Source organism: Pseudomyrmex gracilis, unplaced genomic scaffold, assembly GCF_002006095.1.
Source record: "Pseudomyrmex gracilis isolate BER0280 unplaced genomic scaffold, ASM200609v1 scaffold_10, whole genome shotgun sequence".
Taxonomy (NCBI): Eukaryota; Metazoa; Arthropoda; class Insecta; order Hymenoptera; family Formicidae; genus Pseudomyrmex; species Pseudomyrmex gracilis.
The window spans coordinates 264,692-291,188 of NW_018020594.1; the positions used below are offsets into that span (position 1 = coordinate 264,692).

At 42.8% G+C, this 26,497-nt stretch overlaps 1 protein-coding gene across 1 annotated transcript in view; it reads left to right on the forward strand.

Annotated features, from left to right (window-relative positions):
- Nucleotides 1–3,520: 3,520 nt before the first annotated feature.
- Nucleotides 3,521–26,497, forward strand: part of LOC109862527 (retinal homeobox protein Rx1-like) — a 38,620-nt gene continuing 15,643 nt past the window's right edge. The window contains exons 1-2 of the mRNA XM_020442600.1: nucleotides 3,521–4,579; nucleotides 20,070–20,302. Coding sequence (XP_020298189.1) covers nucleotides 4,405–4,579; nucleotides 20,070–20,302 — 408 coding nt within the window. The 5' untranslated portion in view covers nucleotides 3,521–4,404. The remainder of the gene's footprint in view (nucleotides 4,580–20,069; nucleotides 20,303–26,497) is intronic.

The following is a 26,497-nucleotide window of genomic DNA, read 5'->3' on the forward strand; positions in this document are numbered from 1 at the left end:
AGCGGATTTTCGTGTCCGGGCCACCGAAAACGAAATTAGACTTATCTTGGTCATCGCGGACCCGTGTGTGGGGCCAGCTGCACTCTGCGCGAGGCAACTCAAGAATGGGACACGGTAGAGCGGCCGTCTCTTTGTGGTTCGTCGATTTGGGCGCTCGCGTCAGATTTGCAAACGACACGTTGTCGAAAAAGCATTTGAGATCCCGGCGATGCTCCTTTCGACGGCCGAGGACGCACACGTGCCATTGTGAACGACCGATAGAAAATCGATGATGGATCTATAAGAAAACACGCCACAATGACATGTCGCGGAGAATTCAAATAAGAAAATCTGAGCACACAGAAGCCGAATTTACGGTAATTTCGGACCGATCCGCTTTCGATGGACCTCGAGTGATAGAGGAAGAATAGAGAGTTTATACAGTTTACGAAAACGTCGCGTTGAGATAGTATATCGGATTCTCTTTATATTCTGAAAAGTGTAGAGTATGCATTCACACACACACACACACCCACACGCTCTCTTAATATAAACTAACTTAATATAAACTAAGATTTTAATATAAACTAAGATTTTAACTCTGTTAAAATCTTTAAAAGTAATCTCTAAAAGTTTTTGCTACATACTCTTGTGTTTTCACTTTAATTTTTTTTTTCTATAAGAAGTTAACGATAAATATATATTTTATACAATATAATAAATATACATTTTATAAAAATAGAATTATTAATTAATTTTTTAACAACTCATTTTTTAACATCACATAAAAGTTGGATCCCTTATCGAGACCGAATAACATAATTCATTTTAATAAAATTAAAAGTCATTCTCACATCTCTCTATAACACGAAATTATACACGTCAACCATCGTAGCTCCCGTTTCTTTTAAAAAAATCGTTAGTCAGCTGTCAGCTTCCCCCGGTTAAGTTGAAACGTTTAACGGACGGCGCGGCTACCTGGCTTTACTTCGAAACCTCTCAAGAATTCACCGAGAGAAAGATCACTGTCTGGGAAATTAGCTAAAACTGGAGCTAAGTGCCTCGGGAAAGCGAACAGAGATCGGGACGAAACGCACCCAATCTAGCTGAGCTCTCGCGTCGATCCCACCCGTTAGATATTTATCGCAGTAAGTGGGATCCGGTTAAATGCAACTCGTGATCTGATTACTGCGGGACCTCTAAAAAGCTTTCCTCGCTCGCTCGCTCCGAGTCCCACGGGGGCCGCGAGACAGATTCGTAGCGGAGATTGAACGCCGATGAAAATGGCGTTGTGTCGAAATTGTTCGCGGGATATTCGCATGTGCGCGTGCACGTTACACACGCCCGAAAAACACACACCTTTGAACGATCTTCGCAAACGCGATCTAAACGCCAGGCATTGTTTCAATTAATTGATTTGATAATGATTCTCTATTACGTCTTGCCTTTCCGTTTCTTTTGTATCTGCGGTATGAAGCAAAAATAAGAAAAGAATTGCTTCGTGAAAACAAGTACAGATAATTTTTATAATGCTGAGATGTATAGAATTTTGTTAACTTTTTTATACTCTTGGAATTTTTTTCATTATCAAACTGCGCATTGTATATACACACATCATCGCACGCACGCAGATGTGTAAATTGTAAATAATACGCAATGTCAGCACACGTACTGCTTTTCCATTGTGATTCATCCTCGCGACAAATGTGAATTGTTTTTTTTTTTTTCTTCTTTTCCGCGAGGTGCAATACGTGTATCGCGCAATCGGATTACAATGGTGGTGCATTTTCGGCGCGGAGCGAGTGGGTCTTTTCTATAACGGAAGAACGCGAGCTCTCTCGCCCGCAACGTATAATTTGCCTGGATTTAGTCGGATCGATTTTGAGTAGCTACTGTTTCGCTACAGGCGGATATCTTTTGTGGCGCGGTTTTGTGGGCGTACACTTCCCCCCGGGCTAAAACGCCAAATGGTAACGACGATACGCGGAATCGAACGTGGAATGGGAAACGGGGATTCGTTTTGTGCGCACGGTTTTCGGCCGGCGCGCCGGCGAAAAAAGAAACAATTTCCAACCCGGATCCGCCATTCTGGTAACCGGAAAACGTCCACTTCTCGTCTCTTTGTCGCCAAGCTAATTTTGGGGGTTTGCGGAAGGAAATACAACAGTGGGAAAAAAAATTCGTCGAAAAAACATTGTAAAACTGTTTTTCATCGAAATAAATTGCCGTCTTATTGTACGAACGATTTTCACACCGACATTCACTTACGCGCATGTATGATGCAAGAAGTGTTTACGGTAGCGTATTTTGTAAGTGATGTAATTGCTACACACTGCATATTGTAAGCTCGAAGAGCGCTATTAACTCTGACAGTTATTGCGAATCTACAAACATGATATTTTTATTTTTATAAATGGGGAATGAGACAATTTATTTCAATTTATGATATGTTTGCGCGATCGAAGGGTTGGCACGTACGCGTGTTTACACAATGCTATAATATACATACGCGATCATCAAATTGATATTACGTAAATACACCAACAATTCAGCTACACATAGCCAATAAAGCAACCAAGGCTTTATTTTATTGTATTGCACTAAATTTCGCAAATGAGATTCACGCAGGAATAATATTTTCATTCGTCAATCTGGCGCAGCAATAACCTGTTTGCAAAACGAATATTTTGCCGTCGAAAGAGTCGTTGTACAAATGCAAATACAAGTTTTTCTTCTTATGACGCGCAAACTTTCAGTAAATTCGATGAATCCTCGTTACTATAAACGTGACAAAATGTGTCTCGCGCTAATTGTGTTTTGATTAAAAAAAAAAAAAAAAAAAAAAATCAAAACTTTCTCGTGGTCGCTGTCAAACTCCATCTTAATGTCGAGTTGATGCACAGATGCGTCGCGACAACAGCAGCGCGTAAGGTTCCGCGAATCTGCGGGGCATTCAGAAGCGTAGGAGGCTTGGCGTAAGCGGTAAGCTTTACCTCATTTCTGGCAATTACAGGGGATGCCAGAATCCGCCGCAAGAATCAACCCACTCCGGCCGCGTGTGTGTACCATCCGCCTCTGTTTAGGTGAACCACCCCTTCGCGGTGCGCGCGAGCTTACTCTCGCCCCCGTGTGCTCGTCTTTCTCGTACATGCACGTAACATTCACAAGCATCCTGGCGCGAACACCACCAAGCTGCTCACACGTACACGTTGGTGGGGTCGAGACGTCATGGGCGCCCGTCCACCCTCCGCAACCCCTGCGGCTACCTCATACTGTGAAGTGAGGGTTACCCCTGAACTCGGCGATTGAGCACCACTGATCTCGCCATCTTCCCGAATTCGCGTTCCGATTGGTGGCGAACCCGACGAGCGGCCTCGTCGATTGGTTGAGCCGAGCCACGCCCCCGCGCGGCTCGTGGCCCGGACCACCTCTTTCACCGAAGAGTGAGTCTCTCTGGGAGTAGTTGTGTACAGCTGCAACAAAGGCCACCCCGTTAGACGACGACCGGCTAGTCCTCGTTGACACGACGCACGCTCAAGAGCTTCGGTCTTAACGAGAAAGATTCTATCCATCTAGCCATCTGGCGCCTGCGAAAGTGAATGAGCGGGAACCAAGTCTCGGTACGTTCTCGTCAAAAAATCGAAGAAGATTCCCTTCCGTAGGCGAGTTTACTTTTCCCGGATCGAGTAGGAGCTTGTCGCGGATTAGTTCAAGAATTTGTTGAGGGCTCGGGACAATAATCGATGTGATAACAGACGATAGTTAAAAAAAAAAAAAAAACCAACGCACTTTTTGTTCTCGGGAATTGATTGGGATCAGTGGTGAATTTCCGGGAAAATTTCAATGAAGCAGAATCCATCTATCTCTTATTGTTGACTAATAATGTTAGAAGAGACAGATCGGTTTCGTGTCAACAGGATAACCTCCATGAGAGTGCCATGATTTGTACTATGATTTGTGAAGAGGTGATAAGTGACTACGAGGATTTGTTACGAATCCCTAATCTTGCGTATTGAATGAGTTTTGTTCAATTTGCGCGACATAGATCGAACATTACACAACGGATACATCTAGATTCAATTATGACATGATCTCGTTAATCGATTGACACCGAGTTAACTTTTCCTCTTAGCAATCCTAATAAGAACTTTAAATCCTCAGACACTTTAAATGCCGTGTGTCCAAGTTTGAAAGACACTTGTCAAAACTGATGAATTTCTCAAGGAGTGCGCGATGTTGTGTCTGGTCGAGATGCACTTCACGGTGAAGAACACGTGTGAGTGCCGCGTGATCGCTAAGCTCTAGTGTCTTCTACAACCGCAGAATTATTCACGGGATCCTTACTCGGAGGTTTGATTCAAAAAAACAACTCTCTCGAAGTAAACCCTTTGGGAAAAATTTATTTCTTCGAACGAGTTTCCGACAATGGATTCTCAGCAGCTCGTCGACACAGCTTCTCAAAATAGTCAGGACATCGTCTTACCGAAACCGGCCAGCAGCACCCCAAGACACAGCATCGATGCGATCCTCGGATTGGCCAGTCATAAAAGAACTCATCAAGAGATGGAAGACGCCGGACGCGACGCGCAGGAAAATACTGGTACCAATATCTACTACTAAATTTTATTAACGATTTAAATTCCCGAGTAAAATGTAAAAAATAAGTTTTAACAAAAGATTCCATTGCTCGCGCCGTCGCAATGAAGTTTCGTCTTAAATTGGAATTCACTCATTTTGGAGAAATCAACCGTACGAAATGCAAAGCTTCGCGAAAACAATTTTGAAACACCCTCTCGAAACCCGCTTAGCAAAGAAGTTTCGCAGTCATCCGTTTCAATTAATCACTTTCTTCCGTCGCGGTTTCTTCGCGGCTGTGCGCTAGTATTGTGTGTTTTGTAATTAGACTTGTATTATTGCACGTTTTACAGCTCGTTTCTTACAGTTGTTCACCGGAGATGTATCCATCAATTTTCGTATCTCTTCGCAGACAAACAAGATCCGCGCAAATCGCTCGCGATTTTTTCTTTTTTTGTTTACAGACGCGTTTAATAAATGCAACAAAGAAATCCGTTCGAAATATATTTAGGTGTGTTAAACTGGTATCACACTACCCCACAAAACAAATAATTAATGGCGGCGAGGAGAACCGGCAACCGAATTCCGAGCGACGGGCCGTGTAGTGTGTACTTTTTCGCGCGACCCAATCATTTTTTCACATTTGCGGATTGATTCTATTAGCAGACTAAACCGTTCCACTGTCCGTTTGAATCTTGCATTCTGCCGGACAGACGTGATCAACCGCCGCGAGTTAGCTCTCTGTTATTCCGTCTGGCAGCTGCGTTACGGCCAGTAATGCAGCGTGATCGAGTTTCGATTAATTATCGCTGGGGTTGCGCGCTCGGTCGATGTGTGGCCGGTTTCTATACATATTGTGTTATTGTACATCCCCAAGGATACGCGATAAAGGGATAGAATTAAAAAAAAAAAAAGAAAAAGAGAACAATTGAGACGCGGTGTGTAACGTAATAAAATATCATAAAGTCGAGTAGAGTCGATATAATTGGGATGCTCGGATATAAACGGCACAATAATTGTTCAATAAAAGGAAATTAATAGTTTTTATTAAACTATCGTGTATATATACATATATATATATATATATATATATATATATATATATAAAGTGGAAACTATATGACATGTATAATACAACGTATATGTATCGGTAAAAACATTACGATCCAATAAAATGACGCGTTAAAGTCACAGACAGAATTGTGCAGATCTAGATCCGCAGATAACAACCGGTGCTCGTTGCGTGATTTTCTACCGTGCTGATGAGATCAATTTACCGTCTCTATATGCTATACTTTTTCACTTTTATAAGACATTTATACCTTACCGCTGCTTTAATTCACGCTGCACTCCAATGGAAAATTTTAGTCTAACGAGACACACATGCAACCTCTACTTTAGTTCAGTTACCATTACGAAATAATTTCGGTCGCTTTTGAAATACTTCGCCATGTATATCGATCACACATCGGTGAATTTGCGGACCGAACGGTTGGGAAACCAGCTGACCGCAGACAATATTCAATCATTACAAAATCAATGACGGATACATTTAAATGCGATCTATATGATCGCAAATGTAATTGAGATTACTCGAGTTAAACTCCGGAACGCATACCGCATAGATTCATATGTTTTTTTTTCTCTCTTTTTCTTTTCTCTTTTAAAACGTTATTAACGCGTTATTATCGCTTAGATCTCAAACATCCGTTCAATTATTCTGAGACCGACCTGGCCTTCGATTTTCCACGTGGAACCAAAATTGTCCCCTCTGACGCGCGCGCGTCAGTTATACACGGTATATACGGGGAAGATTTGTCAGCAAAGTTAAGCTCATAATTGGAAAATCGTTAGTATCGCGACGATCTTGTTCTACGAACTCGGACGGGCGCTAATTTGTCCGTCGAAATCGAGCCCAAAGGGAGCGATCGAAATCGATGCCGAACATTCGGCGGGTTTGTATTGTATCGTTCAATGAAACGTATATCCGATAATTCCTGTTTCGAGACACTTTCGTCTCGGCTTTGCCTGCACTGCCCGCGAACTGTCGTTCGTGTCATTCTGGAAAGTGCGCGCATACACAACGTGAGGCGAGGGCGCGAGTTATCGACGCAACACTTTCGGCGGAAGGGTCGGAATCGACAAAACAATTTTGTGCCGGCGCTGCCATTATTGGTGGGTATGAGTGAAAAAAATGGGGGCGAACGTCTATCGGATATTCAGCGGCATAAGTGATATAAATTAGCGTCGTCGGAATCGCATTTTCGTTTTTTTTTTTTTTTTTTTTGTCGCATTAAACATGCGTCGCGTTGCGGATCGATATGCACGGGTTTGCAAACGGTTAATGCAGTTGTCAACCGAGATGTCTTATTGTTTGTCACGATACAGTTGGCTCTCGTAATCGCTGCGAAACCGGCAAATGACATTAATGTCTTTGCGTGAGGTATCGAGCGCTTATAGCGGTGGTTTATATATGTACATATATATATGTCAGTTGATCGCAAATTACTCTCTTCACATCATTCATTCGCGTCGTTTTATCAACGTATACGCTTTGCATAAGTCTTATGTTTGCGAACTCGGTTAGTAAAATCAATTGACCGTGTGCAAGAATCTCGGAGCAACAGAGCCAATTAATCCTTTTACTCACATTTCCATATAAATAATTGGAATAATAGAATGTATATAATAATAGAGATATAAATTTTCACTAGAATCTCCAGTAGAGAAATTCATTAGAGAATATCCGCTTAATCGATTTCGTTAATAATAAACGAAATGAAACTAATGAAACTGAACCACACGTATAATGTAGTTCTGCATTTCAGTAGATCGATAGCAATTACCTAGATTTATTTGAGATTCGGTAAGAGAGAGAGAGAGAGAGAGAGTAGCTTGTAATAACTTCAAGATTTTGATGCTCAACTTTTCAACACACACATGTAGATGAGATTTGTTCATTGAAGTGTACACACAGTATGTATCATAAAGTACAAAATATCTTCAAACACAACGTGTGTGTTTCTATGCGTGACAACAACTTTTGTGCAATTGTTTAATTTAAATCAAACGTCACACATACACACATAATCGTCTTAGAAGCGAAAGCGTCGACGAGGAAAACTATATCGAATTGGAAAAGTAAAGTCGCCAAGTCTTTTTTATCCGATTCCGAACTATAACAAGCCCGAATGAGCCTGTCAATCCTAATATGTTCGACGTGGGATTAATTGTCGGCGTTTATATTCCAACGGATTTAACGTTGATCATTTTTGAAGGAAACTAGACCGTAGAGGTCTAGCGGGGAAAGGACCAATCGCAAAAAGAGAGAAAAATATTTTGTGAAAAAGACAGAGGCTGCTTAACTCCGAGACCCAATCTCTTGTCCCGCTAATCGAATTATCATTAATTATGATACCGCGCGAACGAGCGCGCGCTCGCGAGAAGAAAGAACAGGTTAAAACTCGATGGAACCAGCCGCCACTAATAAGTACGAAAGAGGGACGGGAGAAACGGGAGAGAGAAAAAGAGAGAGGAAAAATAGGAATGGGGGGAGAGATAGGTGGAAGCGGCTTTAAGTCGCTTCTTAAGAGGTGAATTGACGTGCCTACTAATGGATCGTGTCTGCCTCGTCTTCTCTCCCTCTCGCTCGCACCACCGCCGTCCAATCCCCTTCTTCTTTTATCGTTCGCGTAGTCTTAACACGAGACTAACAGGTCTGTTATCCTCGGCGGGAATCGCTTCGTCTACCGTGCGGCTGCGATTGATCGAAATTAACTCGCTGGAATAACAAATGATCGCTGTCGCGCGACACATGTGCGCGAACGCGATACGCGTTATTTGTACACGTGTCACCGCGCTACATTGTGATTTCGGTATATATTTCTCACTCTCTTGTTTCAGCTGTCAAATCTCGTAAAATAAAGCTAAGACGCGCATGAGGATTACTTTCAAAATTATACGAACGAGCGAGACGTTCCGTCGAACAATCGTACGACTTGTCGTACATAATGATAAAAATAACGCGCCTTCAGTAAATATAAAGTTTCATAAAACTTCATCTTGTTATCAACCGTACGTAATACTTTAAATGTATTTTTATCTATGTTAATAAACGTGACATTTTGGATCGTGTTTTCTTTTTCTCAAATTTTTGTTTTCGATCAATACGTCGCTTTTCCATTCGCACCTTTTATTTATATAATATAAATGAACAAATAACAAAATATTTTTAAACGCCACATCGATACAATCTGTTAATCAAATGTTGCTGTCGCTCATGTTACTCCTTTTCTTTTTATTCACAAAAAAACAAAAACGTATTCACCGTTTGCGAGGATAATTCTCAGCTTTTACGTGTAATTTATCGTAATCATTAAAATATTGCGACGCGATATCAGAAGGAAATATTGCGACATGCGCGTTATTTGGTGTACGATGAAGAGAATAAGAAGCGCAAGAACGAATAATGGTGGAGATAAGGCAATTAAAACGACGTATTAGTCGAACAAATGCGAAATCGCTTTTCCAATGCGCGGGATCAATCCCGCGACGCATGTGAACTGCGACGTTAACACATTGCGAATTAATTCTTCGTCGTGTGTTACGAATTCTCCAACGACTGTCTAATTCCTTTTAACGCCGTAGCTAATGTCGTTAACTTTCCGCTTTGTAATTTCATCATCTGCCTCGCAAGTTTCACAATTATTCTGTCTAATTCAATTCCCGATACCGAAGTCATCTTTCCGCGAACGAGGTCGTTAATTAATCGTGCGCGCGACTAATAATATCCATACTAATTACGATAAATTGCCGCGGCAAATTATCTACGACGATCTTCACGGGCGCACGCTTCTTAAGTACAAATAATTAATCTCGAAACGATTCGCGCGGCAAAAAACCTATTCTCTCGAAAAAACCTTATTCGACATTTCATTAGTCCGCCATGTTTAATCCAATAAAATTAATACTAACACAATGCACTGTGTTTTAAAACATAAAAACTAAATTGTACGATGTAAAACGTTAACGAGAAATTATAAAACAATCATTATATTAATTATTTTGTGAAATAGATTCAGATATAAAAATTTATAGTCGAATGTGCACTGCTTAGATATTCCGCGTCGAAATAAATTTTAACTCGCGAATAAACATTACATTTTTTCCTTCGAAAAAATTCGAAATATTTTTATCTGCTGACACGACTCACTTTATCACAATTTCATTACTTATTGCGTGTGTTTGTGTATATATGTATGTGCATTACATCGCTTCATCTGATTCGTGCTTGCAGGAAATATTTACGACCTAGCTTTTACCGCTAAATTGACGCTAATCTGATCGCGAGTTCTGATATACAACCTAACCTAACCTACGTGCACTTATCAACCGTAACTTAAAATGCAACATCTACATTTCTTATAATGAGCGCGCATCCGTAATGCAAATCAATATCTGGTATTTATTTATATCGATAACACGTAATAACTTTTGCAGAACACGAATACGAAAGTAATAATAATATTGCGTGACAATTTTTGCGATAAACCAAAATAATTTTATAAGTTAAAATTTACTTTAATAATTTCTTTTCGTCTTAATTTTATCTCAAGTCTCATCTGTTTAGTATCCGGCTCTCAATTCTTTTTTTCTGCTCTCTTTTTTTTTATTCTCTCTTACTTTACAGTTCACAAAAATATTAAAACGCAAACGTTCTTATCTCTCATTGCATGTTTTTATTTCAATTTCTTGCTCGGTAAATAAAAATTTTATGTAAATGTATTAAATGCTTTTTAAAGCATCTGTAATTTACTACTTCTCGTAATATCCTAAGCAAGAAGTTGGAAAATCAGTTTACGCTTAAAAACCTTAAAGTATATAACTTTCTCTCTCTTAAATGCATCTTTTTGTTAATGTCTATATTACAAAATTACCACGACGAATGCGATGTAAGGACGTCGCGTCGGAACGGAGCGCCGCACGTAAAAGCGCTTTGTTAGGGGAAGCAATTCCGATCGCGTGACAACACGCGGTTGTACAATCGTAGTAGAGGGGCATCGGCGATTACGTGTAATTTCATACCATTTATTGCTTGGGACTTGTTTTTCGACAGCAAACCTTTTTCGCACTTACTCGATCGTGAAGCGATGTCGCTGTACCGCGCAAAAAGAGACGAACACGTCCGATCGAGCGTTGACTTTTATCACGTGCGCTAATTTGCAACATCACATATTGAAATGACAGAACGTTAGTGTATTTTTTTCATTAAAGAATTATATCCACGCGCGTTGTTAGAAAATTGTTTAATTCAAGATTTCGACTTTGCGCGATGGCGATGTTCTTTTTTTTTTTTTTTTTTTTTACAGGCAAGCGCGTAACGCGAGCGAAACGAGAACGCATCGTGTGTCGCGCCGCGTTGATTTAACCAAATTACCGCTGGATCAAAGCTTGCGAGTGGTAATTGGCGCGCAGGTGTCGCCGATCAATCGTACACCCGGCAGGTCGCAGAATCTATTTTACTGTGCGCTCAGATATCGAAACGCGCGATCGATAGTCGTCGATTACGCCGAGACGGAAGTGCAGCTAGACGGAGGAGATGTGCCGTGTTGCGAAAGACAGAAGGGAAGAGAGAGGTAAACAGCAAGAAAGAGAAAGAGAATGCGAGAGAAATACCTAGATAGAGAGATGCAAGCGCAGAGGTAGATACTAGATATGGAGGAAGTAGAGAGACGCTCTCGTGGTGCAGTATTGGCGTAATTTGTGCAGCGATTAGCAATCGGTATGTCATTACCACGATTAATATTGACGCCTGGATAATTCAGGACGCCGCGTGTGTGCGAGTCCCCCGTCAGTCACCGGTCCACGCGCGTGTGTGTGTATATGTGTGTGTGTGCGCGCGCGCGAACATACACACGTGTGCGCACGTCACACGCGTGCAGGCCGCGCGCGTTCACGGCCTTTCGACTGTTGGCTCATAAAGCGGCGCGCACACACGCACGTTACCTGCGTACGCACCGTTACTACACGGGGCACGCACACGCCCACGTGCGATGTCGACAGAGATATCCCAATAAAGCCCGCACGCCACCGAACAATTAAATTATTAACTAGTAACGATAACGAGGGGCCACCCGCTGTTGATTACTATTATAACGATGGCCGCGCGCACCGTCACCGAGCTATAAAACCACACGAAAGAAACGTATAGACAAAATACAATCACATCTCTCTCTTATTCTCGACTTCTGCGCACTTCTCCGTTCACACCGGCGCGAGTGAACGGTTGTGAAAAGTTTACGTGATAAAAAAAAACGTCACGATGAGAAACTCGCGTCGGTGATACGCGTAATTGCGAAATTTCGATTCTCTCGCGAGCATTAGCGAATCGTCATAAAATATCAAAAAAAAAAAAAAATATATAATAAAACATTTTATTAGGATTGAAATTTTCACGGAACGTGTATCTCCTTGTGTCTAGTATTTTTGCAACTTATTCGATAGATTCCGTTGTAAGTTGACTCGTTTAGATGGAAATTCTATCTTCTCTTGACAAGAACTCGATGACAGTTTAAGCATCTTACTTCGAGCGTGTGAAATACACATTCGTGCGTATATACACATATATGCGCGCTCACCATCGTTCTGACGATTTAATAATTCGATACCGGGGGTACGCGAATAATCGACGAACCCGATATTCGTCTTAGCGAGCAAGGATTAAGCGCGCATGCTCGGCCGCTCTTTTGCTTCCTCGTAAACAGCTGAGCGGTGCGAGAAAGACGGTGTGTGTATGTGTGTGTGTGCGTTGTAACACACAATGAAAGAAAGAAGAAGAAAAGCTGTCGCGAGTATTTTTGCATCATTACTACAAGTAATTCGTTCTCTTATTTGTTGTTTTATTAACTCGGTTATAATGCGACCGGTATATATTCCGTTGAATCGATATCGGTCATCCAGAAATTTAATTTATTATGAACTAGTGAGTTTTTTTAAAATATAACAACCTGTCCTTTTTCTCTCTCTCTCTCTCTCTCTTTCTTTCTCATGAAGAAAAAAGACAGCGCGTTTGCTTACGTAGGAAAAACCTTGTAGATATATCGACTTGAAACCAGTTCGCTAATTTACTCACTCTTTCCCTTTCTCTCTCGCTTTATTAATCCCCCGTCAATTAACTCGACTAACAGCTCCCGATGATCCGACTCTTTCTCTCTCCAAGTGCTTTAAATAAATTAAATTTGCTGGAAGGTATTGGCCGGTATTAAGGCACTACCGTTCTAACGCGGTAATAAAAACATCATGTCTTTTCGAGAGAGAGAGAGAGAGAGAGAGAGAGAGAGAGAGAGAGAGAGAGACAGAGAGAGAAACAGAGAGAGAAAGGGCAAAAGAGCACCGTCGTTTCGCGAGTGGAAACAGCTCTCTTTCTCTCTCTTTTTCTTTCTCTTTCTCTCTCGAGGATCGATACGTGCGTCGGATTAAAGAGCGCGACAGGTGACAGTGCCTTTTACGAAGAAATTTCCGTCGAAACTTTGTGCCGCGCAAAGTGGCCATTGCGTTTCGTTCCGGAGATAAAAACTGGAAGAGTCGGGAGAAGACCAGAAGAAAGAAAGAAAAAGAGAGAGAGAGAGAGAGAGAGCTGGAGGTGAGGGAAGGGAAGAACGACACCGGTGATGGTCCACGAGAAGACAAATTCTGTAATCCTCTTTGGTTGGCGAGCTAAGCCCTCTGTGTGACGGCATACCGTTCCTCTTTCTCTTATTTCCTGTACTCCGCTGTCTCTCTCTCTCTCTCTCTCTCTCTCTCTCTCTCTCTTCCTCTCCCTCTCTCTCTCTTTCTCTCTCTCTCTTCTTGTCTCACCTCCGTCTCCTCCCACGCCGATCAAGGAAATTAGATTCCGAATCGACAGCCGTGCTTAAGTACAAACGACGGCGCGGTGTATCCTGCATCGAATATCGAGCAGTATCCGCGGAGAAATTCCGTTTTCCGTGAAACAAAAAAATTTCACTCGTCTGCTCCGGGGTCAAAAGAGACATTTATGTAGGGAATTAGTTTAGCGCGGCAATATATTATCATCTCAATGAGATGTAACTAACGATAAAAGTTTCAAAGTAGTCGTAAAATCGATTCTACCGCACAGCTGAGAATTAAAAACTTGGTTAGATGTTTGTTGTTGTCAACGGGTGACGTGACATCGGATTTGAGCGCGAACGATGATTCTCATTACACACACGTGCATCATCTTTTCTCCGACGAGTTTTAACTAAAATAGCACATCGAGATACTAATCATTTGGAGCATTTAATTTTTGATTATGAATATCGCGTTGGACGTGTCAATATTGGACAGGAAATTCAATTAAATACGCAGCGCGACTTTAATATGCATATCGCGCAGCGCAGCAACGAGTTTACAAAGTCATTCGCGCACATCTATCCTTCTTTATCCGCGATACGATCGTTGATTCCGCGCAATTTTTCCCCGTTACCTATCAGTTTTCATCTTCCTCTCTGCCTTAAAACCAATTATTAACCATTCTCACGATTAAAAATCCCGCAGCTCTCCGCGGGAGCTGAGCTGCGGGAGAATAAATAAGCGCTTCATCTCGTATATGCAAAAAACAACATTATGAAGGAATTTGCAGCTTCTAAAAAATTATTATACTTTGAAATAGCACATTTAGCTGCCTATAATCCAATATCCGAGCCTGAGAAATTGTCATGGCACAATAATATTGAATTACGGGTGTCTAAAAACAATGCGGTGGTTTATCGGATTTTTTTTTTTATGCGAGCCATCTTGACGTTTGACTGACGGTTGACCGGCTTCTCGTTTTGTGCGTCGTCAAAAAGTGTGCGGCTTTTCTTTAACAATTGCCAGCGGAACATTAATTAATTTGGTCGACAGTTGGATATCATCGTTCGTTTCGACTGTACGAAAGCTCGCGTGTATTTGTTGAAATCAATTCGTTTACCTCTAATTCATCATTCGCGACATTTGCTCGCAAATATATTAAACGCGCGCTTTGGGAATATATGCGGTTTGCATTACAAATACAGAAACGAACTCTCTCGAACTACCAGACGAGGATCCGTTTTTAATAAGCGCAATACAATATATATACACTGATGTATCTTATGTATAATGATTTTTTTTTCACCTCGCTCGACCGCTACGCTATATAAATGGGAACAACAAATTTTAATTTACTTTTCCTATACAGGACACACACACACACATTCATTTATCAAGTATCGATGTTCCACAAACACTCATCCTGCATTGCAGAAATTTACAAAATATCGTTTGTCAGAGTTGGAAGCATGTACGAAGAACTAAAAAACAGTTTTTATATTAATAATTAATAATTTACATTATTTAGTTTAACATATCAAGTGTCGTGTAAATTTTAGACATTTCACATTTTTCATTGACGAAATTATTCGTAATCAATCTTATGTTATGCAACTTCGAAAAAAACTTGCTAACTGAAATAACGTATAAATATATAAAAGAGAGACGCTTCAATAATATATTTATGTACAATAAAATACAACGGAATATATGTAGAAAAGTGTCATTCACAGCCGTTAGCTTCGATTCGTCCGCTTTGTATCGCGCTCGCGGCCGCGATTGCGTGCGCTATCATTCTCCGGAGTCTCGGGAATGACGCGCGGCGCATTAGCTCGCCGCTTTACGCGCGTTCCTCAATCGACGCCTTAACTCGATTAAGCCGCCGAGAAGAATCAAAAGGCCCCCACGGCGTTTTGAAATTTATCAACGATCAGTGTTGGCCCATTAGAGTCGGCTCGGGGAGGTAGCCACGAATCTACTCTCTCTCTCCCCCCCCTCCTCCCCCTCTTACTCTCCCCGTCCGTTCCGTCCATTATATTATCTCGTCGTGTCAATCTCTTAAGTAGCTAGAAACCGACTAGGACCGCTTTGCATCCGCGCGATACAATCTCTCCGCCCGTCGTCGTTCGTGAAACGCGAAATACCCGGACACTGTCTCAGTAGTCCGTCTTTCTCTCTCTTCGAGATCATGTCACAAAATCGCTCATCGGAAACGTTTCTATTTGCGCCGATGAGATCTCTCCCTCTTTCTCTCGCACAAAACGTAAAAACACTTCGGTTGTTCCGACGAAGATCTTTAGATCGTATATATAAGAATACGGATCCCGATACTTCATCCCGATATTTTGCAGCCCAACATGGAAACTGCATTAATTAACTCCGCAAGAATGAGTTTGTCGATTTCCTCGAGATTATTTGACCGTCCGCACACTCGATCTCACAAATAACGTCTTCGCTTTACTCGAGCGCGGTGTCACGTTTAATTTGCGAAAATGCAGATCGCTCTCGCGACGATATGTACTCCGTGTGTGCATCCTCGATATAACAGGGCGGCAAGTAGTAAGAGCGACGGGCGCTCCCACCACCCTGCACCTGCCTCGTAGGATTTAATCACGATGGTTACTCTGTCCCGACCGAAACCAATTATTGCGCAGACGTATCCGCGCACGTACACACGGAGCATCCAGTTATTCGAATCAGTCGTGTGTGTTATGTATGTGTGTGTGTATACGCCTACCCCGCATCACAGAAATCCGCTTCTGCGAATATCCGTGCGGAGCAATCGTCGCGTGCAAATAATATGAAAGCGCGGGGTGTTTCAGACTTACTCCGCCCCTTTTAATACTTCCACGCGTACAAGTAAATAATTGAACGAAAATTGCCTGCAGCACGTCTCGCGTGACATTTTAATTATTTATTTATAGGTAAAACATTGCAAATAATTGCAACGCTAATTATATCTGTAGATTGATGTGTAAATGTAGTGGAAAAATACTTGGAAGCGCGGATGTGTCGTAAGATTTTCCGATGTTTTTTTTTTTTTTTTATTTTACTTTTATATCGGAGATGGATGGGGATCGCCTCGTACACGTGCGATCGATTGAACGCAACAAGAACGCAACTTCTTGGAGTAAATTTCCAACTTTTATCAGGTGTCTCGCGGCTGAAACTTACACGACACGAGTGAACTTCTCGTACGCGTGCGTGGGTTCGCGTGTCTTTTGAATAGCTCTAAAATTAAATTAATAACTTGCGAGACACCGATATAACGCGCATCTGCTCATTTTCTTGCAAGTCTAATTGCTTGATTCGCAGATATATGCGCCTTCTATAAACGATTGACAAACATACTTCCGTATAAAATTAATTCTGAAACGGCATCGGCGTGTGGAAAGACGGACAAACACAGATTTAAGATTCGTCGTTTTTTCACGTGGATGCGTCCCTGAGGAAGAAGGTTCGGTCGAACAGATTCGAACAGATTTTAGTCGCCTATGCGGATACATGCCGAAGGAGATAACGTGGGCGGATTGGGAAAGGAAGGGTTAGAGAGGGGAAGTGAAGCTGATGAAGCAGGAGGAGCAGTGGGAGGACGGTAGCGTCGGCATTCTCGGAAGGGGAGAGGGCATTATTGATTGTTGTTGATAATTAGCCGGTACAGGCGCGCGTCAATCATCCGGCTAAGGCGAGGTTATTAGGCTGTTGGTTAACGCCGGGCGAAGCTTCTCGCGAGGAAGCTATACGTCGTCGTCGTCGGGATGTGCTGCACGCGCGCGGGCGGGCGGGCGAGCGAGCGAGCGAGCGCGCGTGTGTGAGACAGTTTTGCGTGCGTGATTGAGACTGCGTGGCGTGGTGCGCACGCTCGCGCAAGTGCGCGCGGAACGCCGCCATTGAGCCACCCGATTACCCCTCCACAATTCGATCTAATGCGCTGCGCTGCGACGCGAGAGAAGGTTAATTATGCAGTTAATGAGAGTACCTGAATATACGTGTACAAGGCATGTGTATATATTGCACAAGGGATCTCCCTAGACGTACTGCCCACAGAGAAGAGAAACTTCCCCCTCATCGACGACAGGAACGGATCCCGGGGGTGAGGTTAGGACTTTAACAGCGGGAGTGGGCACGAAAAGGGGCGGAAGGATGAAGGCATACGAAGGGCGCGGGGAAAAGAGGGAGAAGAGGGTGTACGGTGGAAAATACCTATTTGCTCCCGTGGTCCCGCAGGATCAATCTCTTCGTCGGTGGCGCTGTTCGGTTTCTTGGACGATATTACACTCGGGGACGGGAATAATGCGAGGTTTGATCGGGCGTTCGTCGACGAGTAACCGCAGAACCGGGGATGGATGTAATTTGCAGGGAAAATGATCGCGTAATAGTTCGCCCGTCGAGAGCGTTCCGCGTTGTGTGTAGCACGTATATTAATCTTAGTACGGGAATCACAAGGAAATAAATAGAAAGCGTAAAATTGAACTTTTATATGCCTAGATTTTTGTTGTTTTATTTGTAACGTAAATATTACGTAATATTTGACAATGCAGCGTGTACATGCACGCGCGCGCACACACACACACTAATAAGAAATCGAGTTCGAGTATTATCCGAACAGTATTATCGCGAGAATAATGCGAGTTTCGATTGGGCACCGCGAGCGCAATCATCGACCCTTCAAAACGTGTAATTTCGACGGAAAGAGATCGCGTGTAATTGTTTGATGGGAAGTAGCGCTGCGCGTTGACGCGCTTTAAAGTTCTCTCTTGTGTGTGCAGCGACGCAAAGTGCTCGAAGATTACTCATTTTAATGATTTAATCCGCGAAATTGCACGGTCCGGCAACGATCGTGCAATTTGCGAGAAAATTGTAATCCTGTACACAAAAGCGGACGCGAAGAGCGTTACGATATAATACAGCAACAGTAGTGTACTTATATTTTTTTATCGTTATTGTTTTCTCTCTTTGTGCGCGTGTGTTTTCTTAAAAATTTCGTACCTAAATAGACACGTGATCGTTTGTGTTTCGTAAAAGTTCGCGCCGATTTCCAGTTAAAAATCGCGTCTCGCGAAAACACGCGGTTGTTATTTCTCAAATCGCGTAAAAACGCGATGTCATCGCCAATGCAAATCTTCTCCTCGCAACGCGCGCGCATAATTTGGACGGTGAAATGATCAAGCAACGTACGGCGGCGTATCGCAGTCGGACAATTAATTCCGCGCTTAAATCGATTAGACCTCGACCGAAATACCGTGCACGCGTACCTGGCCACGGTTTCTAACAAATACGGCGTAATGTTATTTTGCAAATGAAAATGATCGCGTGATCGTTCGGCGGCGCGAGTAAATCTCCCGTTCCCGTTGCGCGCGCATTGCTCCTTTCGTTAAACGGCGATAACGACGCTGCGATGTCGCCTTAATGAAGCACTCCGGATAAGCGGCAACGAAACGATAGGACTGGGGAATTACAAATGCGCCGAGGCGCTCGCGGTCGTGTGTCACTCCGTGAGATCGTGACAAGAAAAAGCTGCGTGTCCGCTCGCCCTTTACCGCGATGTCATCGTACATCTGAACGATTAGACGATTCTCGCATTAGTCTCAATCATCGAATACACGCTAAACGAATACGTACATTTGATTAAATTACTTTTCCATGTTTTTTAAAAAATTCTTGAATCGAAGTAGAAGCGTGAACAAAAAAAAAGAGGAAATCGGAATAGTCATTTCCGTCACGTTTATGAAATTTTTATTTTACAAATGCTGTTGTTTTAAATGTTTTTTTTTTTTAATGTTATAACTGATGTTTTTTGTTTCTTGACGTTTGCATTGTGGATAATCAATATCCAGTTTTTTCACTGGCCGTAACAAGTATCAGACCGCGAGAAATGACTCGTTTATAGTCTCGTAAAGTGTAAATTGCTATGATTCGCGAAGCAGAGAGAAAAGAGAGGGGATGATTAGAGAGAGCTGATTTTTGTTAACTCGTTCGTCGTTTCGCCGTCCAACGCGAGACCGCGGAAAACGATTGATTAAATTCGCCATGTAATGGCGCATCCTGTGTACACGAAGCGCTGATTTTATCACTTACACCCCGATATCTTATCTCCGAGCGAGTACACTTTGTTGTGTTACTTGCCGCATCTTCGCAAGCAAATCTCTTGTCGTAAGAAACGACAACCGCACGTACTTAATGCGCACGCTCTCTCTTTGCGAGAAAGATTAATCCCCGCATTCATCGAACCGTCGTAGCGTCAAGCGGCGGCACATTAAACACGTCGAATAGTCTAATTAGTCCTCGTTGTGTCCCTTTTGCACGTTGAACGAAGCGAAAGTCATGTTTCGCGCGCTCTCTTTCTCCCTGCTCGATCGCCGCGAGTCTCGACAAAAAAATCTTGAAGTGCGAATGACGTTTTAATGCGCGAACGAATGTACTACGCGCGTACGTACGTACGTATACCCGTTGCGCGCGTACACACGTAATTTTCACGCGGCCACGCGTAGCAGCACTTCTAATAGCTACTATTATGCGCGCATAATGGGGGTAATAGCTGCGACTCCGGATAAATCGATCACCATTACCGCTCCTATTACCCATAACGATCGTTTCCGAGGAGAGACCATGTGACCGCTGTCTCACTCTCTTTCTCTCACTCCCTCTCTGTCGCCGGCTTTCAGGTGAGAACAGCTGCAACTCCACCGGCGGCGGCAGCGACGAGGAACTCGGCGCGGGTTGCGGGGACGACATAAACGGCAACGGCGGCAAGAAGAAGCACCGGCGCAACCGGACGACCTTCACGACTTACCAGCTGCACGAGCTCGAGAGGGCATTCGAGAAGTCGCACTACCCGGACGTCTACTCCAGGGAAGAGCTCGCCATGAAGGTCAATCTCCCGGAAGTTCGCGTTCAGGTGAGTCTCATTGCGGTGATAATTAACAAATCAGAGACGGCGGAGAGAGAAAAAAGAACATATCGAGTTCCCTTCGAGCGATTTCTGTGAATGTTCGAGAATAAGGAAAGAGTTCGAAGCAAAATTGGCATCATGGGATCGAGACGCGTACAAAATATGAAGTAAAGTTTTAAATATGTAAAATAATGTTTCATGCTTTAAACACGGGGTGAAAAGACGTTTTTTTTTTTTTTTTTTTTTTTTTTTGTATTCTCACTTACGGGAGCGGAATAATTGTGCGCGCGGAAAGCGCGTTGCACGAACAGCTGATTTATTCTTTCCCGGCCGAAATTTGACGGATACGAATGCCGTGTTCGGGCGAACCGGGCCGGGGCTAGGACTGGCGTTTCCGTGCAAACAATCGGAACAACAATCGCTGCCTGGCGCGCTGGGCCGACGTATTAGACTAAATTAAATTAATTATGTGCGTGACAGCGATAAAAGCACGCAGTCGCGTGCGACGACGCATCGATTAGGCTCCCGGGGGCACGCTTGCCGAGCGCGGCATGTATATGACGGCGCCAGTGGCGCAGCCATCGTGGTTCCGATAATTCGACTGCAATCGAAGCCTAACAAGGTCCTGTAAAATCCTCGCGTTTCTTCATCTACTTATGTTCATTTCTCCACTCTTAAAACAAGTAAATAAATATTGACAAAATAGTCGATATTTTCTTAATGTAAAAAGTCGTGCTGTTTTTTTCTCTCTTTCTTTCTCTCTCTCTCTCTCTCTATCTATCTCTTGAACGAGCAATCAATTTTAATGCAAAAATAATAAATAGAAATAATATAGAAATAAGAATAAAATTTTAATATAAAACTACTTGAAGAAAGTATAAAATTCGAGATTAATTATTCAGTGATAATTAGTGTACGAATGGTCTAGTATATATGTTTGTATTTTTTTTTACAAAAACTTCTAATGTATGTTGAAACACAGAATGCGATGTATATATAATTGTATTTTTTCGAACGGTTATTTATTTTTTTTTTTTTTTATTGAAGACGGAGAAAAGATAAAAGCGTAAAAAGAAAGGATTAAAGAAAGGGGTCTGCGTATACAAAAAGATCTCAATCCATGCCTCGTCGTCACCGCCACTTTGTTACGCTACTGGGCGGAGCTCTCAGCAACACGGTTGGGATAATAACTCGACTGGCGGCCTTTACGAGCACCTGCTTTTTTTTCTACCTTTCCCGAACGCGGAATTGATTTTTACTCGCGCGCTCGCTTTAAGTTTCTCGGCGATGGTCAAGATTACGCGTCGATTGCAATTAGGATTTTATCCAGGCGACCACATACTAATTCGTAGTGTCGTGGCAACTCGACTCGTTAGAGTTACCATTAAACACGCAATGTGAGAAACGTAAGAGAGTATTTTCGCTCGCGTTAAGTGGATTATAGGATGGCCCTTTAAAAGAGTGAGAGGTAGAGTTTTGGAGCGCAGCGGGGCAAAGTACGAATCGTCTCTCCGTCTAATAGAACGCCGGCACTTTCATCACCGTAATTAACTAGCAGTTCGTATCGCGAGATAAGCAGGTCGCCGGTAATCAGGTTGCTCTGTAATTTACTCTTCTCGCGCACTTTTCTCGCTTCAAACTGGCGATAGATAGACATTTAGCAAGCACAAGTTAGTCGCAAAAGAGAATTAAGCGCAAATGGCTAATTATGAAGATAATTATAACAATAAATTGTCCCGTAAATTATTTCCTCGATGCAGTATACTGCGTATAATTAAATATGCGTATAAGAAACGCGAAAAGAAACAAGCTAATTAAAGAAAAAAACATTGTTATTCCAATAAACAAAGAAGACGTACGATAAGTCAAAGTAAAAACTCGAAACAAACACGATTTTTATTCACAATATTCTCAATTTTATCGGACATTTATGGATAGATCTTGATCGAGATATAGTGCGAAATCAAGTTAAAATTCGAAACAAAAATTCTTGAACGAATACTGCGTGCTTCGGAACAAAGCGTGCGGCGCGCGCGGGCGAGACATCCGTCGTCGCGACGACGGAGGCGTCGCTCTCCGGCGGCGGACTCGCAATTAAAAATTTAAATTGCGTTTAAAACCCGCCGGGCTGCCGCGACGTGCTTTCTCTCTCTCTCTCTCTCTCTTTCTCTCTTTTTCTCTCTGCGTCTTCCGTTTTCCATCTTTGTCGTCGTCGTTTGTCGTACTTTCTCCTTGCGCGTTTTTTTCCCCATGTTTTTTTCGAACGAACGGTCCGCGCGCCTCGGCTCTCGTTTATTTTCACCCCCTTTCTCTCTCGCTAACCGTGGCACCGCACCGTCTCGGGCCGCCCCCAAGGTATACCTAATCGCTTAAGCTTATTACGGCGGAGCGGACAAGGCGGTTGTGGAATCAGCTTGACTCGCGAGATGCAGCGCGCGGCGCTCTCTGTTTCTATCCGCTCCGCTTGCGCCGCGCGCCGTTCGGTTTCATCATTTTTAATTGATAGCGCACGCCAATCCCGTCTGTCGGATTTATTAGGCCGCTCGACGAGATGGTTTCGAAGGGATGGATGGGCCGCGGGGGTGGGAAACGAGGAGAACAGAGAGGGAGGCTTTTATTGGGCGTGGCGGAACGCGGACGGGATTCCGTCGGCGGTCGCTGCGGTCTGATTGTCATCGGAAAAGCGCCGCACGTTTTCCAGCTTTTCCCGATTCGGCGCGCGGGCTCTCGCGCGCGCGTAACATCGTGTTCGCAGTCGAGGCAATTATCGCTTATATACGCGCAATTGCGTTTACGCTTGGCGCAATTAAGATCGAGCTGAATCCCCTACATATACATATATACATATACATATAATCTTAGGTCATCGATTAAAATGTCATTTCTCTCTGGACTGTACGCGATATAATAAATAGAAAAAAAGTTCATTAACTCATGAGAGTGTACGCACATACACACACACACACACACACAAACAAATACGCACACATCTACTCTCTGTAAACTGTTTGGTTGTAATATCACACGCGCCGTATAATGAAACTGTAATAACAATTATTGTTACGTGCGCACGTCGCGACAGTTACCAAATATTTTTGCAGAATTTATATAACAGGACCTGTTTTTATTTCAATTTTACGTGCTGAAACAAGGACGGCAATTTTAAAAGAATGTAACATGCACGGGTTTTAAACACCTACTGTTTGTTGTTCGTTAAAAGTACATTATTTTATACGCTGTGACGAAAATATATTTCGCCCGAATCAATTAATGGTCAAATGGTTTAGCTTTAAATCGCGCGTAATGTTTGTTTGCGTACCAAATCGAAAAATAGATTGCAGAAAATGTAAAAGGGAATAAAAGCTCGGGAATCATACGGGGAGCCGCATCTTTTCAAAGAGATAAATGGAATTGGGTAATGCAACTTCACTCGGTTAGATTTACGAGCGAGCCTCGCTCGTAAATTACTAACCGTTTTGTAGCTTCGATTCTTCAACTGCCGATGCGCCCGACAAGCTCCGCGAATCCCCCGCGTATTTTCACGAGCCCTTTCCGTTTCTATGTATATCGCACACAGCGATAAAAAAAAATTTTTTATTTCGAAATCCTGCGCTTTTTTCTCTTCGTTTCACGTTTACCGTGTCGTTTGGCATCTTCTGCAAATAAATTATTTGCGTAAAAAGTTTGATGAGAGATGCACAATAATTCAAGTCAACCTTATTCTTGATACATCTCAACATTTTGGTTTTTTAAATCTAAAAACTTGTAATAAAATAATGATAAAACAGTCAACATTTGCGCGCGGAATTAACTATCGAGCTTTTGGATTAATGGTCCGTATGTGACGTCAATTTTGCAGAACTGTGTTACGATGCCACACGTTGAAGTAAAGAGACGTAAATTAATATCCACTGTATTTCCACGATATTTTCTTCCTTTGACACGTTAATATTCACATGCTGGAATTGTTCGTTCTTTTTTAGTCGTGCGATATCTAATGCATCCTCTTTTGATGATAATCTAATTTCACCGTAGCACTAAAAGTCATTTCCGTTTCGAGTCCCGCTTTTTATCGGTTTCCGTGTGTGCCAAAACGCCAGCGAAACTACACGGTCGATCTATTATATTATTATAGACCCATTGTCAGGGAGGGAGGGGGGGGCGAGAGAGAAAGAGACAGAGAAAAAAAGTGAAAGAAAGAGAGAGTGTGCGCGCATTATTCGCCTGTCACGCGATCGCGCGGGAGAGAGCCACGTCGAAAAAATAAACGATAGCCGACTAATTCGGCGATTTGCCGGGCGACTTGCCCGAAATCGATACCGGGGGCCCGAGCGTTTCGGTGGAAACACTTACCGGAATTAAGCCCGGCAGGAAGCACACCTGCAGAGACCTTTTAAAAGTTTGTCACGTAATGCGCGAACCAGCAATGACGGATCCTGGTGCGCGATAAGCGCACCAGGCAGGTAATAGTTAAAAATCTTGATTGATGTTGGAAAATTTATAAATTCAAAATGTTGTTTTTTCTCTCGTATTTTTCTTTTTATGCAATTGCGCGTGTTATTTCATTTTATTTCGAATCAACTTTAGAATTGGGATCTTGTTTGCGAACTGCTTGGAACTGTTCGGAGTCACGGTATCGTAAAAATCCTCTCTCTTTCTGCCGTATTCGTTGCGGCATTTTCAATGAGAACGGAATTCTGTTTCCGTCGCATAGAGTCGATTGCACTTCGGTGGCACAAGCTCTCACCGGCGAATTATTACCTCGCGTGCCGCTGTCGACTTTATTTCGACGAGTAATTTGTGTTGTGCATGCGTTTTGATAAATATGATATCCGCTTTATGGTCCCCGGCCGCAACTTGGAAGTTGTAAAGAACAATTTGCGGCCTGATTTTAACAAGTTTTATTAATAGAGAAATGTTACTTTCCTTTTGTTTCTTCTTTCTTTCAATTAGTTTTTTTTTGTTTTTTTTGTTTTTTTTTTATTTTGACGTCCGTTAAGAAAGTTTGAAGGTAAAGGGAAGTTTATATAGTATCTAACTTTGTATATAACAATGGATTAATATCGAGAATTAAAGTAAAACAACATTTTAAATGATGAACAATAGATATCCAAAAATTCACGTGAACCTTACAAACCACTTTGAAAAGCGCCGACGATATGTCGTACGATTGAGTTGACAGTGCCTGTAAATTTTCTCTTTGACTGCGGACAGTGGAATCGACGGTGGTGTTGTCGTCGAATCTACTGGGCAGGCGGAAAAAAACGGGGAGATTGATTTTTCGCGGTAGGCCAACTAATTCGGTACTGAGCGCGGTGAAGAGAAAGAGAGAGAGAGAGAGAGAGAGAGGAGAGGAGGGAGGGAGGGAAGGAGGAGGTGGGTCGCGACGCGAGGGAGGGAGGTGAATAAAGCGAGAGACTGAGCGGAGAGTACGCGGTCGGATGCCCATCGTTCCATGTCCGGCCGCTCGACGATTGCCAATTGGAAAAATACTCCAATTCGATTACAATTTTTTTCGATGGTCCCCCACACAACGGCGCGGAAGAATTTAAAACGATTCGGCGGGACGCGGCGAAACTGTGGCGTTGCCGTGGCGAGGAGAGGTCGAAGTTGATATCGGGATTGCCTTCTAAAAAGCTTTCAAAAGCGCAATTAAAAAAGCGATCTTCCGTACTTTTCTGTGTTATCCGGAAGGAAATTCGGACCGTGTCGGGCCGCACGCTATGTATTTTATCAACACACACACACACACACACATGTTGCGCGAATATTATCGATATATGTTTCTTCGACGTTGCTATTCGCCGGTTAACTCCGCACCGATAGTTTTCACACTGTCGGAACGACCGTTGTTCTCGTTACGATAAAAAAAAAAAAACGGGAAATTCTACTTTCGAGTAAAACTTTCTTTTTATATATATATATATATATATATATATATATATATATCTCGAAAATTTGCCTCTCTTTGTTTAAGTCTATATTATTCCGAGCATTCTTCATATTTCAAAAACGGTGACCACACAGAGCTCCTCGCACGGGTTACAACGCGACGAGGGGTTTCTCGCGGCAGAAAAATGATACCACGGCGGCGAGGCAATGTTGGTGTAATAAAGGGGTGCAGATAGAATATACCCCTTCACGCGGCGCTGTTTAACATTATTTACCGGGACGTCGGCATGGAAACCTCGCCCGAAGACG